Raw genomic sequence first — 15762 nt, 5'->3', positions numbered from 1 at the left:
CACCGAGAGATCACTTGTGTTCTCAGAGACTTCATGTGCCCATTCATGCAAATCAAGATAATAACAATACCCTTCTTAACTCTGCAAGTTTTTGTGGCGATTAAATGAGATGATGAACATTTACAACACACTTTCATGGGACACTAAAGGACCATCTGTGGTTGCCGTGCGGTTGTTTTGAAAGATGCCCCTGCTCCTTCATCCTGAGCTGTGGAACCCGCTGGTATCTGTAAGACATTGTGTGGGAATATTCTGAAATGGTGCATCTGTCCAACATCCTGTGAACATCATGGAATGCTCTTTAGTTTCTGCACGTTCATCCCTCTTATGTTTGTCAAGAAAATGACGTTATTGAGTGCTACCTAGATGACAGGGAGCAGAAATTCATCTGTTTTTCCCCTGGAAAATAATTTAAGGCCTTTGGTCTTTGTTTAAATTCATTATAGGATGTTAGTATAAGAAGAAACCATATAGATCATATCAAGCTCAATGACGTCACCTTACAAAGCAGCCTAACTTTGGACAGTCTGAATTGAAGTGGGCTGAGGGCCTGTGAGTATAGAATTGGAAACTGGAATACCATAAGCTCTCTCTGTTACCTCTTCTGTGGACACACAGTCCTGGAATGAAGGCCACACCATACCAACGTGCTCTTGCTTGCATAGATCTCTGTGCCTTTGCTCCTCGAGTTGTCTTCTTAGGCAAAAGAACTCTAGAGCACTATTCCCAAAATCCTAATGCTCCTTTCACAAAGAGAATTTCCCTACAACAGCAAGACTCTATCTAAGGGTCAGGGATCCTAATTTTAGCAAATTAAGTAATTGGAAATGTCATGTGATGTACTCTGATTGCGTGTGACTTCAATTCAAATATTTGATCAACTTATCCATCAGTTCCAAACACACGTGCCATGATGAGGTTGAGGCAGGAAGATCATCAGCCTCTGTCTTGGAGAGGCTCGCAGTTAATGGGGGTGGGGGTAAATGCTTAGCCTGTAATTATAACCTAATGTGGCAGATGCTGTAACAAAGCTGGGAACAGAGGCTATGGATGTGCAGAGAAGGGACTGATTTCCATTTTTAAAAATCAGAAAAGGATGCTCAAATGAAATGAGATTTGAGCCATCCCTGAAGGATAGACAGGATACTCTTTCTAGGCCAAAACCTGAAGGGTGAGTTCTGGGGTGGAGCAACTGCAGGAGCAGAGGGAGGAAGCAAGAAAGTCCACAGTGTACTTGGGCAGTGGCACGTGGTCTGATGTGGCTGGAACACTGGGGAGACAGTAAAGAATTATAACAAATGAGATTGAAAGGAGGTGGGGGGTCAGATCGTGAAGCACCTCTTAGTCCATGCTATAGAGGGTGGCGTTGACCCAGTTTACAGTGAGGCCTTTCCTGACTCTTTTGATTAGGAGAATTACATGATCAGACCGGTTTGACAGCAGAATAGAGGGTGGACTGGGTGGATGCGGAGGGGGAGGTTCTGGAAGGAGAGTAAGGTTTGGAGCCACTGGGGGACCACTGCCTCTACATAGGCAGTAGTATAGTGACATCAGTAGATCAGGTCCTATAGTCTGACAGCCTGAATTCAATGTCTGCATCCCTCTGGTGGTGTGACCTTGGCCACGTGCCTTTGTGTTTTCCCGTCTAAAATGGGAAAATCACAATAGTACCTATCTTTTAGGATCCTTGTGAAGCTCAAGTAAATCAACACATGGGACAGTGTGAGCATTTAGAAATGTTAACTTCTGGTATCATCTGCAATAATCCAGTTAGAATGAACAAAGGTGGCCGGGCCCAGTGGCTCATGCCTGTAATCCCAGCACTTTGGGAGGCCAAGGCAGGTGGATCACGAGGTCGGGAATTCAAGACCAGCCTGGCCAAGATGGTGAAACCCTGCCTCTACTAAAAATACAATAATTAGCTGGGCTTGATGGTGGGCACCTGTAATCCCAGCTACTTGGGAGGCTGAGGCAGAGAACTGCTTGAACTCAGGAGGCAGAGGTTGCAGTGAGCCAAGATCGCGCCACTGCACTCCAGCCTGGGTGAGAGTGAGACTCTGTCTCAAAAAAAAAAAAAAAAAAGAATGAACAAAGGCTCCATCTCGGAGGTTAGGATGAGATTCTTCACGTTTACCTGTGGTTTTAGAAGCTAGTTAGCCCTTAGGAAGAGGGAGGGTGAAAACAACCCATATGCAATGAAGTCCATTTGAATCTGAAGCCAGCTAAATGCTTAATGCCAAAGAATTTTGATGTGAATGGTCTAGAATAGATCTTATTACACGAGTCAGCAATTCCTCAGGGAGGTTGATAGGTACTCTGGAAGATGTGACTCTCAGGCCACTGAGTGTCATTCAGTAAATCACTGATCTGGGCAACAGAATGAGAAAACCTGTTTCACTCAAGCATCAGCTTGGAGCTCTTGCATTCATGAGGTAACAGCTCAGGAACTGAAAGCAGGCGTGCAAGTAGCTGAGTAAGTAGAACCCCAAGAGCATCAGCGTCTTGGTACAGCCCCCAGAGTGCCAGCCTCAGACCTGACAAGTCAGGAACTCACGTGACAGGATCTGGACAGTTCTTCATCATTCAGCGAATGCTGCAGATTCCTGATAATACCTAAGTGGCTTTTGAGGAGACTCACATGGTATAGTGCTGAGAATGCAGCAAGCAGCAAAGCCACTGTGGATGCTCTAGGCCAGTGCCTCCTAATCTGAGATGATTTTCGTCCCCCAGAGGACATTTGGCAATGTCTGAAGATTGTTTTGGCTGTCACAGTTGGAGGAAGTGCTGCTGGTATCCGGTGGGTGGAGGCCAGGGGTACTGCTAAGTATACTACAATGCACAGGACAACTCTCAAAGCAATGAATTTTCTGGCCCAAAATGTCAGTCATGCCTGTGTTGAAAAAGCCTGCGCTAGACCAACATTTAACCAAAATGGGATACCTGCATCATTGGTGGTACAGAAAATGAGTTTAGGACAACCTTTTATTAGTTTTAATATTTTATTGAATATTATATGCACTTATGCATATATCAATATTGAAAATATATGTATTACAAATATAAAAATATATCTTAACATGTTATAAACCTATATGATTTACATATAAAACCTGTTATTACAAAGATAGCATTTGCTTAGGATGAGGTTACAATAGTGTTTAAGTTTTTTTAAAAGTACCACACTGACTTAAAAAATTACAAAGTAAATAGTAGTGTAAATGGACTTCAAAGATGCCATACACAAAAAATTAAGGAGGTAGGAGTATAATCAAGGTTTAGAAAACATTGGTTCAGATCAGGGCTCAGAAAACATTTTCTGTAAAGAACCAGATAGATAGTAAATATTTTCAGCTCTGTTGCAACTACTCCACTCTGCTATTTTGGTGCAAAAGCAGCCAAGGTGATCGGTGAATGGATTGGTCTCCTGAATGCCCTGAGTATTAAACTCAGTGCCCCAGGAGTGGCCTGGTCATGGCAGGGTAGAACACTAGTTAGTAGGACTTAAAATAGTTATAAAGTAATAATGCCCATTTTTCACACACGTTGACAAGGCATGATATTTCCTCCATCTTGCATGGGTACATTTAGTGGGGTTTGTGTTTTATCAAAAAACACATCTCATAAGTATCACAGTTCAACTTTTGCATGCAGAATTTGTAATAGAGTGGGTTCAAATTTCAAGCCCTTCCTTTACCAACTGTGTCCTTGTGGGCCTATTCAATTACCCTTTCAGAGCTTCAATTTCCTGCTTTGTAAAATGGGGAGAACAGCACCTGTCCTGTACAGTTGTTGGAAAGGTGAAATGCAACACTGTGGGTGAAAATTACACATTTAGTAAATGTTCTCTCTATTCACTCTCCCTTCTTTCCTTCTCTCCTTCAATTCTTCCACTTATTCATTGAGGATGCCCTTTTTATCATTGCCATTGATAAAGATGCTGACCAAGTCTAGAGCACCACATCCCTGCAGCACACCACTAGATGCCTCTCTGAAAATTAAAAAACAATCCCTTAGTTAATACCTTTTGAACATGTTTTGCCAACTGCTTACAAATGTACCTAAACATCAGTCATTCCAGCCTGTATTTCTTTCCTTCGGCTAAAGTAATAGACAATTACTGAGCATCTATTTTGTGTCAGGCACGATACTAGGCACTAAGCATGGTAATAGGTACCAGATACAAACAGAAGACATGGCTTCTGCCCCAAGGAGCCTACAGCCTTGGGTGGTGAAGAGAAGATAGTAAGCAAACAGATGATCATGGTTTTCACACCTGAGGACTCTCCTGTAAACACAGGCAAGGCATTGACTGAGACAAGTATTGAGAAATAGGAATGAATGAGGTGAAGATGGTTTGGGAACACATTCCAGGGCAAGAGCATTGAATGCATAGTTGCAGGTGATCAAGGGGTTAGTTGTTTGGAGACAGAAGTAAAGAAGTGGGAATGAGTTTGTGTTAATAATTTGGGCCAAATTATGTAGGGTGTGGCAGGCACATGACACTATGTTTAAGCTACTATTTGCAGGCTAATGGTTTTCACCTTCCTTTTGGAATTAGAGCCTGTATTTAGAGCAGATCTAGGGGATAACTATATTATATAAAACTCGTGCTACAGAGACTGATGTTCTGCTGGGTGTCCGTCACCAGCGGGACAGAGGCCACGTGTCATAAGATGCTGCATTTGAGTTGATTTGGTTCTTTGCCTCAAATAGTACAGTTCATGATGCGTTAACTGAATTTTCATTTGCATCACTCCCAGAGCAGTAGTTTTGTAGACTTGAGAGGCTTTCAAAGTTCTCTTGGGTGAGGCTCTTAGATCCGAGTTTTAGAAAGTCGCTCCAACAGCTCTGGAGACTGGACTGAAACTGAGTATGCTGTGAAACCACTTGAAAGGCCATGTCTGTCAATAACCAGTGAGGGTCTCATTTGAGGCCGTGTCAACAGGCGACTTCACATGCACCAGCCCTACAAAAAAGGCATGATTTACCCCGTTTTGCAGTTGAGGAAGCCAAGATTCAGAGGTTAAACAACGTGACCAGTGTCAAGAAGACAGTAAGTGGCAAAACATGGACCCAGATCTGTCTTGACTCCCCAAACTGAGGCCACATGTTAACCTTCCCAGCCTCCTTCTCAGCTGACTCCTGTACTCTCCTTTTTTTTCTTGCTTTCCTGTGGTTCTCCATAGTTACAAAAGGGGTGGGTTTATCGGGGCATTTGTCTTCTTCTCAGGACTCTTCCTGATGTGTAGTTGGCATTCAGTGGATATTTATTAATAGAATGTTTTACAATTCTTTTGGTGGATTCACCTAGCTTCCTGGAAAACTACCTCCTTCATTCTTAAGGAAAATTAGGCATTCAAGAACATGCTAGGGTTCACACATCAAGAAGATGACCTGATTGGTCCCAGAGGTCTTTAGCTGTTTCTCTAGTGCCCCAACAGGCAGTCATTGGCCACTTGACCAATCCCTATTTGACAAACCCAGTAGCATGGTACCTGGTACCTTTCAAAGTAGCCAGCTGCCCTCCATTTAATCCCATCCTATTGAAGAAGGTCTCACGCTGCCCATGTATCTTTGAAAGAGAAGAAACCACAGCCTCTTGTTGATCACACACTACCTATGAGGTGGAGTTTCTTATCTTCCTTTGCGTTTTTCTCTCTTCTTTATCTTCTTGAATCAACTTGGAGCCTTCTACCTTAAGGAAACTCATGCTTTCTGGTTTCCAACTTTTTTCCTTAAAAGATTCTTCCCACCAAACAAGAATATCTATTGACTGCTTTCATCCCCAGCTCCCGGTTTCTGTTATCCCTAGCTCTGTGCCTTTATAGGAACCATTGCTAATTAAACCATTGCTAATTAGAAAATGGAGAGAGGAAAGACAGGATTTGGGCAAAATATGAGCCGTGGAATTACATTTTTTTGCCTCTTCCATCCTTACTTCCTATAATACCCAATGTGGAAATCCAAGCACAGTTGGAATGGAGTGGCTGTCACTGATAAAAGGGCTGCTTTTGCAGGGTGAGCACCAAGTCCCTAGCCCCACTCCCATCACCCTTTGCCACTCTGGGGACTTCACCCTCCTGCTCCCATTGTCATTTGTATTAAATTAGGTGGGAAATGGACCGACGTAAACCACTAATGTGGTAAACCACTAATAAGATGCTGCATTTTTATAAATATATGATTTAATACTATTCAGTAGTTGGCTTTTTTTAAGTTGATTTAGTTCATTGCATTGAACATCATAGCTCATAATGTGTTAACTAGATTTTTCCATTTGTGTCACTGAAGAGTTATGTGAAAACTACAAAGAGAAAAACAGCTCTTTGGAAACAATGGAAGGAAGGAAGTTAATTGAATTTACATTAGGCATAGCAATAATTTAAAGCATAATTGAAAGTTTCAGAGGAGAGGCATGTATTCATATGTCCTAAGTCAGATTTCTTTTGGATAAAATATTCAAATGTAGAACTTACTGATATATAATATAACCTCATGCTCCATTTTCCTTATGCATGTCAAACACTTTTGGATGGTAAAATGCATTGAGTTTCCTGTGTTTAGAAATTCCTTAAATGAAAGATATAAATTCCACTTCCAGTTAATCTGAAAAAGAATTACAAAATTTAACTGTGGTTTCTGGCTTCATATTCTTATGATACTTGCTAGATTTCATGCAAAGCCCGTCATAAAAAGGGTTCCAAGTTACTACATAATCCTCAGCTAGAGGATTCAGAAAATAATTATTTTCTTTATTTTTGATGACATGCATTTACTAACTTTCGAACAACAAACTTGTATAGATTTTTTTTTTTCTTTTTGAGATGGAGTCTCGCTCTGTTGCCAGGCTGGAGTGCAGTGACATGATATCAGCTCACTGCAACCTCTGCCTCCCAGGCTCAAGTGATTCTCCTGCCTCAGCCTCCCAAGTAGCTGAGACTACAGGTGTGTGCCACCACGCCCAGCTAATTTTTGTATTTTTAGTAGAGACGGGGTTTCACCATGTTGGCCAGGATGGTCTCGATCTCTTGACCCCATGATCCGCCTGCCTTGGCCTCCCAAAGTGCTGCGATTACAGGCATGAGCCACCACGCCCAGCAGTATAGCTTTTTTAGTTAATAAAGATATTTGATCCAAGTTGGTTCAACTTAAGAAGTAGAACCAAAAACATCATCCTCGATGCCTCTTAGAAAATTGACCTGCAAAATATCCAGACTGGCATTACCTGTGGCTCCCTGTGGGAGATAACTTTCTGTAGGTCATCGCTGATGATGTCATGCATGGGTCTCCAGCCTTCTGTCCATCCCCCTCTTCCCTTTCTGAGCATCTCCAGCCACAGCATTTCAGTCTTTCACACACTCAGTCCCTATCAGTCGCCCTGTGTAGCTTTAGAAAACTAGAACCTCAATTATTATCTTTCTCTCCTGAAACTGAAGCTTCACTATCAGATTAATGCTTTACCTTTGCTTTTAATATTTTTAATTATGGCAAATACAGAAAACATAAAATTTGCCATCTTAACCATTCTAAAGCATACAGTTCAATGACATTAAGTACGTTCACATCATTGTGCAACCATCACACCACTCACGAGGAGCTGCATTTATTATTTTCTATTCCCATCAGGAAATGGTGCCGTCTTAAAATGATTCCCTGTAAGATGAGCAGTGGAACTTTACTTGCCCAGTAGACCCTTTGTCTCTTAGGACTAAACAACTGAGTTTTAAAATAGTTTTGATGCATTTATAGAGCACGTTTGCCAAAATGAATTTCCTCTTTCCTCCTTGTCTTTAAACAGCTCTGAGCAGCGGGTCCCCTGTTCCACTTCTTACCACAGCTCTGGGTTGCACTCGGGTGACGGGGTCACCAAAGCAGGACCTATGGGCCTTCCAGAAATAAGACAAGTGCCAACTGTTGTGATTGAATGTGATGACAATAAAGAAAATGTGCCTCACGAGTCAGACTACGAAGACTCTTCTTGCCTGTACACAAGAGAAGAGGAGGAAGAGGAGGAGGATGAAGACGATGACAGCTCATTATACACCAGTGCGTTCATCTTAACTCTTCACCAGGGGTGGGGAAGCATGCTATTGTGGAAAGAGAGCAGAGAGCGGACCCAGCAGCCCAGCATTCTGGGTTCTAATCCCCACTCTGGTGTTGACTGGTCCTGGGTCGTAGGGCAGCTTATTCTACCTCTTGGGGCCTCAGTTCCTACATCAGTAAGAAGAGAGGGTAAATGCCCTCCTAGCTCTAAAAATTACCACCACCTCCTACCTCTTTAAACGGCTTATTCTTTGTTGCTTCCCTTAGGATGCAACTTCTCCCACGACCCAAAAAAAAAAAAAAGTTTAAAACTCTGTCTGTCTAGCAAACACTCAAATACTACCCACTGTATATGCAACAAATTCAGTTTTTAAGCATACCTCAGCAACTTTGAAGGCCTCAATTTAAATTTCTTATTTATGACCTTTAAATGTGCTAAGAGACAAGAGAAGAAATGAAGAAAGCAAAGTTCAAAACCTATCACTCTAGCCATGAACAGTAAATAAATTTTAGTTACGTGAGTACAGCCTGATATTTGGCCAACTTTTTAATAAATGAACTTACGAGAATAGCAACCATGCATTGAACATGTACTGTGTGCCTGACAATGGGCTATGGTTTTAATCTCTCACCTACATCTCACAACCCTGAGGCATGGATGCTATTGCCTCATTTTACAGATAAGGGCAGAAAATGGAGAAGCAAGGCACAGGCCCAGGGCCTCACATCTGCTAAGGGGCAATGCTGGGGTTTGATGCAGGCTCTGTCACATTCTAAAGCCCATGTTCTAAAACCAGCGGAGGAAGAAAGAAGAAAAGCACTACACAATAAAGCCCAAAGGCATCCTCAGACTTGTTGCCTGCTGGCATTTTCTCTTGCTCTCTACTTACCAGGCTTCAAATAGCTGGCTCCGTGTGAGACCTGGCAAGCTATGAAGGGATCCAAATGATGTCAAGGAAAGAACCACACAGGGCAGCCAAAGACCTCAATGATCCATGAATGGAGGGAGCAACTGCTCAGCCCCTGTTTTGCTGTTCAGTATCCAGAGAACTGAATGTTTTATAACGGGGTTTCTCAACCTCAGCACTCCCGGCATGTGGGACCAGATAACTCTTTGGTGTGGGCCATACTGTGCACTGTGGGGTGTTTACAGGCATCCCTGGCCTCTGTCCACTAGATGCCAGTAGCACCCTCTGCCTGGCACCTTAGTTTTGACAATCAAAAATGCCTTGAGATATTGCCAGGTGTCCCCTGGGGAGCAAAATCACCACTGGTTGAGAACCACTGATTTATACCAGATGTAGGGAAGCCCTGCCTCAGCTGCTCAGAAACCCCGGGGTTAAAAAGAAAAAACCCACCCCAGGATATTGCCTGTTTCAAAGCCCTCACCTCCACTCCCACCCCCAACCAGCCCCACTTCGTCCACCTACCTTTTTTCTCCTTCACATGCCCCCAGCTCCAGTGTAGTTGATCTTTTCTGTCTCTTGAGATTTCCTGGTGTAGCCTTCACCCCTGAACTTTTGCAGACACAGATCCCCGCCCACCTGCTGCCTGTTGCACTCTCATCTCTGCTTCAGGTGTCAGCCCCTCCTCCTCGTGAAACTTCCCCTAATTGCTAAAGGCTGCTGTCCTGTCTCCCCCTTTGCAGTCCACTGCATCCCACAGCCAGTCCTGCCCTCCTTTGTGATGTCGCCTGCATGCTAGGTGTTCCTGGAGAGCAGAGACCCAATCACAGGCTCCCCGTGTGCTGTCCATGTGCCCCACACAGTGCTAGGGGGGTAGAGTGTGTGGCAATGGCAGGAACTCTAGGAACTGAGGCCTTAACCACTTTCAGGTGTTAAAGCATTGATGACTTCCTTCCTGCCTTGTATCTTATGGCCCAGGGTTGGCCCTGTGGGAGCCCAGGCAGATACGTCAGCCTTAGTTGACTCATTTCTCTCTCCTATAGGCTCCCTGGCCATGAAGGTCTGCAGGAAGGACTCCTTAGCCATCAAACTCAGCAACAGGCCCTCCAAGCGAGAGCTGGAAGAAAAGAACATCCTTCCCAGGCAGACGGATGAGGAGCGGCTGGAGCTGAGGCAACAGATTGGCACCAAGCTCACCAGGTAGGACAGCGGCACCTTCTGCCTCCCTGGCAGTGGGCCTTTAGCTTTCCAGATTCTAGCAAAAGAATTCACTCTCGGCCAGGCGCAGTAGCCTATGCCTGTAATTCCAGAACTTTGGGACGCCAAGGCAGGTGGATCACATGAGGTCAGGAGTTCAAGACCAGCCTGACCAACGTGGTGAAACCCCATCTCTACTAAAAATGCAAAAATTAGCCAGGCATGGTGGCCTCTAATCCCAGCTACTCAGGAGGCTGAGGCAGGAGGATCACTTGAATCCGGGAGGTATAGGTTCCAGGGAGCTGAGATTGCGCCTGTGTGACAGAGCAAGACTCTGTCTAAAAAAAAAAAAAAAAAAAAAAAAAAAAAAAAAAAGATGCAATGGAAAACATCCCATTTTGTCTCCAAGGTTGTTTCGATAGTGCTCTCTCTTTCATTTATACAAATCTTGGAAAATTCACTTGATTCAAGGTTCAGGGAGAAATTGAGAGGCAGTTTTCCAGGGAGAATAATCATCTGTAGAAAAGCCTCCATCATCTGGCCAGGCACGGTGACTCATGCCTGTAGTCCTAACATATTGGGTGGCCAAGGAGGGCAGATTGTTTCAGCCCAGGAGTTCGAGGCCAGCCTGAGCAACAAAGTAAAACCCCATCTCTACATAAAAAATTAGCTAGATGTGGTGGCACATGCCTATGGTCCCAGCTACACAGGAGGTTGAGGCAGGAGGATGGCTTGAGCATAGGAGGTCAAGGCTGCAGTGAGCCATTATTATGTCACTGCACTCCCAGCCCAGGTGACAGAGTGAGAAAGAAAAAAGAAAAAGAAAAGAGAAAAGAGAAGAGGAGAGAAGAGAAGGGAGAAGGAGAAGGGGAGGGGAAGGGGAAGGGAAAGGGAGGGGAAGGAAGGAAAGGAAGGCCTCCATCATGTAATAGAATTGACCTATGGAGAGATAAGGTGTGGTTTGACTAAGCACAAAGCAGTCAGATAAACAAACTTTCTGCTATACGGTTAAGTGGTTGGTAGTGATGCCTCATTACTCCACTGGGACTCTTTTTGAGTGATTGCCCTTTATGTATGGATATTACAGACATAGGCATAGCTTTATATTATATTAAGATATTAACCACCTATCTATGTATTTGTAATCAAGGGCATGTTTATGTGACATTAGGTAACCTTTGTTGATTACTTATTATTTGCCACCATTCTCTAAACATTTTATATGTATTAAATCATTTGTCTTTGGGCCTCTCTATAAGATACACATTCGTACACCCATTTTACAGATGAGAACACCAGGCATAGAGAACTTTGGTTGCTTTGCATAATGTCACACAGCACAGCTCTGGAATTCTCTCTCTTGAGCCCTTACTTTGTACCAGACACTGTTGTGAGTGCCTGGACATAATGTGTGGATGTCTACCAGGGCTTAATTTCTGATTCTCCGTCTTACTAGCTGTATGGCCTTAAGTAAGTCACTTAGTTTCTTCTCTGTGTTGCTGCATAAGTAAAAGAGTGAGTTGTGAAAATTAAGCAAGTTAATAGAAGTATTTAAAACAGTGTCTGGCCCATAGCAAGCAATCAGTTACCTGTTGTTACCATCACCTTTGCAATGTACAAGTGAGGAAGGTGGTGCATAGAGATTATGTAGACATAGGCATCATCCAACTGTATGCCAGTATTCTTCCCTCCCACCTGATTTACTTTGTTACCTAAGGGCAGCTTCTTTTCCAAAATTAACATGGTTTCCTCTTGGAGGATGTTGTAATGGTACAGGGCTTTGTAAAATGGTCAACACTGATGGATGATTGGACAGAGTATTATGCAGTCTTTAGAGTCATAGAATGAAAACATCTAACCACCTGCCACACACACATACATACTTTCTCTCATTGATTGGAGTAACACGGCCTTCTCTTTTAATACCTCAGTGATAGTTGCAGCTCTCTAGAGAGCCTGTCCCATTGTTGGAGAGCCTTATTGTTAGGCATTTTTCCAATATTGAACTGAAATCTGTCCATGCCACTCCCATCCATTGGTCTTATTCTGTGTTTTCTGCACCTTCATCCCCTGTAACATGGCATGCTTTAGCATACTTGAAGATAATGATCCTGGCCTCCCTGATCTCTCTCACATTACATAGAACCATATGTCAATTCTGAGATTGGTTGGGGTGGGTGGGTAGGGTTCTGGGCTACTCCTGACCCAGCTTGTTCAAGTTTACACATTATCCTCTAGGGGATTAGAAAAAAGAGAAGGAGCAGATCTTTTATCATAGCTCCTTCCCCTCACTTCCCATTCCTCCAGCTCTGCTACAGTACAAGCAGAGCCCCAGGTATGTGAGGGGCAAATGAAAATTTATCTGCAGGTGGGAGTGAGATGCCAGAGCATCTGGCTGCCTGAGTGACTTCTTCTTTGGCAAGTGTGAGAGAGAGATGGGAAGCAGAGGAAGTCGGCCTGTGAGTCTGGCCACCTGCTTTTTCACTGTGGGGTCCTTGCACCTGGTTTAGACTAGCACAGTAAAAAAGGGCACTGTTGTCTGAGAGCATACTCCTAAAAAGAGAGACAACCCCTGCCTGTCCTGCCTGAATACATATCCACAAGCCACCACCATGACTGGCTAGCAAAGGCAGCTGCAAAACCCAGAGGTGGGAAGAGACATAAACCATCCATGTCCTGAAAGAGGTTCTCTGTATCTGAAATCCTATTCTGGTAAATCAGCCCTTTCCCAACTCTTCCCCTAATAAGGATGCTTAAATACTGCTTGGAATTTGTGACATCCACTGAACATTTACCATAGTATACTTCGTTCCCAGCCCTCTTTCATTATGGCCGATAGCAGGTGTGTTATTCAGTTCACTGCTATGAAGAAATACTTGAGACTGGGTAATTTATAAAGAAAAGAGGTTTAATTGACTCACAGTTCTGCATGGCTGGGGAGGTCTCAGGAAACTTACAATCATGGCAGAAGGCACCTCTTCACAGGGCGGCAGGAGAGAGAATGAGTGCAAGCAGGGGAAATGCCAGACAGTTATAAAACCATCAGATCTCATGAGACCCACTCATTATCACAAGAACAGCATGAGGGAAACTGCCCCCAAGATTCAGTTACCTCCACCTGGTCCTGCCCTTGACATGTGGGGATTATGGGGATTAAATTCAAGGTGAGATTTGGGTGGGGACACAGAACCAAACCTTATCAGCAGAAGAAGACACGTCAACTAGGGACAGAAAGACAAAGTAGAGAAGGCAGCATATTCAAGCGATTGAGATGACCTGCGTCCTTCCTCTGAACCCACTTTGTCCTTTACTCTTTCAACTAGGGAGTTTCTTTCTTTGTGGTAAGACCCTTGGAAGCTCTAGCCAGATTGCAGGGACTGTGCCTAAAGGACAGACTGTCAGGAATGTCTAGCAAATTGGCAAAGTTGTACAGAGCTTAGCACATGTCTCCATATGGCAGATAGGTCATATCTATACCTCAAGGCCATTTTTGAGGTAGCACAGCCATTAATGCAGACCCAAAGAGTTTTAGGGACTATTCCCTTTAGAATTGAGAGCTCAGCTCTGTGCTTCCAGCCACCCATTCATCCTGAAGCCAGGGAAGAATGAAGGGGAAATCTGAGAACCAAAAAGTGACTGTGGTAGAGAGCGAGCTACTCTGGAGTCAGGAGTTTGGGTTCTAGCTCTGATTCTTTCATTTCCTAGTCATTTGCCCTGAGGGCATTAGACTAGGTCATCTGATTACTGTGTGTAAAACATGTGCTTTATGATCACAAAAAGCAACTAAAGGAATGCAGACGTGTGCTGTAGAGTTGACATTTCTGAAGCTACAAGGCCGCAGCATTCTCTGGCTATTAATGTACTGGAAATGTTAGGCTCTTTGAAAAGCATGTGGCCAAGTCTGTGGTCCTCATGGAGTCAGCAAGATAGAAAACATAATTTTAGCCTGAAAGTTCCAGTAACATAAGAAAAAAAAAAAGACCACAATGTGCAGCATTCTAAGAATAATCCCTGTGCTTCCAAAAACGTTTACTTGTTGAGGCTATTGGGCAGACTCTCCTAAGTCTCAGTCAGCAAGTCATCTGGATTTTTAAAGAAATAACTATTTCAATTAACTGCCATTGGAAACGTATGGACTACCCTAGGGACATGAAGGTTGGTCAGAAGGGTTCCTGTGGCTCCTCCTCCATATGTATACAGACTTTGAACTTTGGGATGGCACAGAGGACCAAGGAGTGGTGAATGATGCCATCCACTGGGGTGCCAGGTGAAAATAGTAGAGCTTCTGTTTACATTCATTTCATGTCATCCTTTTTAACATGGTTATTTGTGCCCGGATTGTACTGTGCATGGTGTATCATTGCAGTAGTACCTGTGTCTTATACAAAAAGAAATGGTACATATGAGGACATGTGATTAGATTCGTATTGATGAAGTTCTCTTAGAGTCCCCTGATTTGAGGGTCACTTCTCAGTGCTACGTGAGTAACACTTTTCATCTCCAGTGGACACACGGAGACCTCAGGGCAATCCCTCGCCCCACCTACCCTGCCCCATGAGAAACCATTCTGTGTTCTCTCTACATCTCCTCTTGGGATTCCACATCCTGAACCCTAGGAGGTGCCCTGACTATGGGATCTTAGCCATCATATCTACTTCTAGTTCTGTTCATTTGTCAAGCTTTTTATTCCCACAAGAGTAATGTTCCCTCATGACCCTATTTTGTTTATTTGAAATATAATTGAACATACTACCCCAAAATATCAGTATTAAAAAAATTAGACATGGAGCCATGCTTCTCAAAGTTCATAGTTAGGGTGCCCTGTCAGGGCGACCTCGTGATCAGCCAGAACCAGCATGCTCTGGCACTTCCTCACGTTCCAGCCTGTGGCACTGACTGATTGGTGAAGTGAAACCCCCAGAGGTTGGAGCTTCGGATCACTAGTTATGGGGTGTTCTGGAACTAAAGAGAAACCTGATGCCTAACAAGCTGTGCTTTTGATTCTGAAACATCCTATAAAAAGTGAGTCATTCAGTAAGTTGATAGGGCTACTCATGTTTAAAGGAAGGAGATTAAGACTCCAAAACATGACCTATTTGTGGTCAGTCAACAGCCAGTCTACTTGGGACCTCACTTAGGGAACAGCTAGCTCTTCAGACCCAACAGAGGATCGACTGGCCCAGTCCTCTCCAACTGCGGTCCTCTGTCCCCACTCATACCCTCTTGGTTGTTTGGACCAGATGAAAAAGCCTGCAAAAGAAAAATAAAATGGAAAGTGCCTCACCATACACACAGGAGTTTATCATCTAAAGTGAGCACAGGAATAAATGAGGATTGGGGCCGTCTACCTCCCTGACATACTCCTTCCTCTAAAATATCCCTTTACCCTTAAAATATCACCCTCCTACTCAGGAATGAACTATGGGCTTTTTTTTTTTTTTTTTTTTGGCAGTCAGAGTTGACCAGAATTTTTTCATCAACTGAGCTGGAGCAGGCAGACCCCCCGCTTCTAGTCGGATGCATCTCTATGTAGAAGCTCTTGGGAGCCTGGCCACTTGGTTTGGGAAAGAACATTTCTCCTTGTGATGTCCTTTTCCTAAGCTAGACATAGCCAATA

General features: G+C 43.8%; 1 protein-coding gene across 25 annotated transcripts in view; it reads left to right on the top strand.

The window, feature by feature from the left end:
• The window catches only part of PHACTR1 (phosphatase and actin regulator 1), a 580504-nt gene that overhangs the window by 511549 nt on the left and 53193 nt on the right, over positions 1-15762 (top strand). For all 25 annotated transcript variants that reach the window (XM_065544413.2, XM_005554017.5, XM_065544412.2 and 22 more), the window contains 2 exons: positions 7799-8046; positions 9992-10148. In XM_065544413.2, coding sequence (XP_065400485.1) covers positions 7799-8046; positions 9992-10148 — 405 coding nt within the window. The remainder of the gene's footprint in view (positions 1-7798; positions 8047-9991; positions 10149-15762) is intronic.

This window comes from Macaca fascicularis, chromosome 4 (genome assembly GCF_037993035.2).
Source record: "Macaca fascicularis isolate 582-1 chromosome 4, T2T-MFA8v1.1".
Lineage (NCBI taxonomy): Eukaryota > Metazoa > Chordata > Mammalia > Primates > Cercopithecidae > Macaca > Macaca fascicularis.
This window is presented reverse-complemented; position numbering and strand designations above follow the sequence as displayed.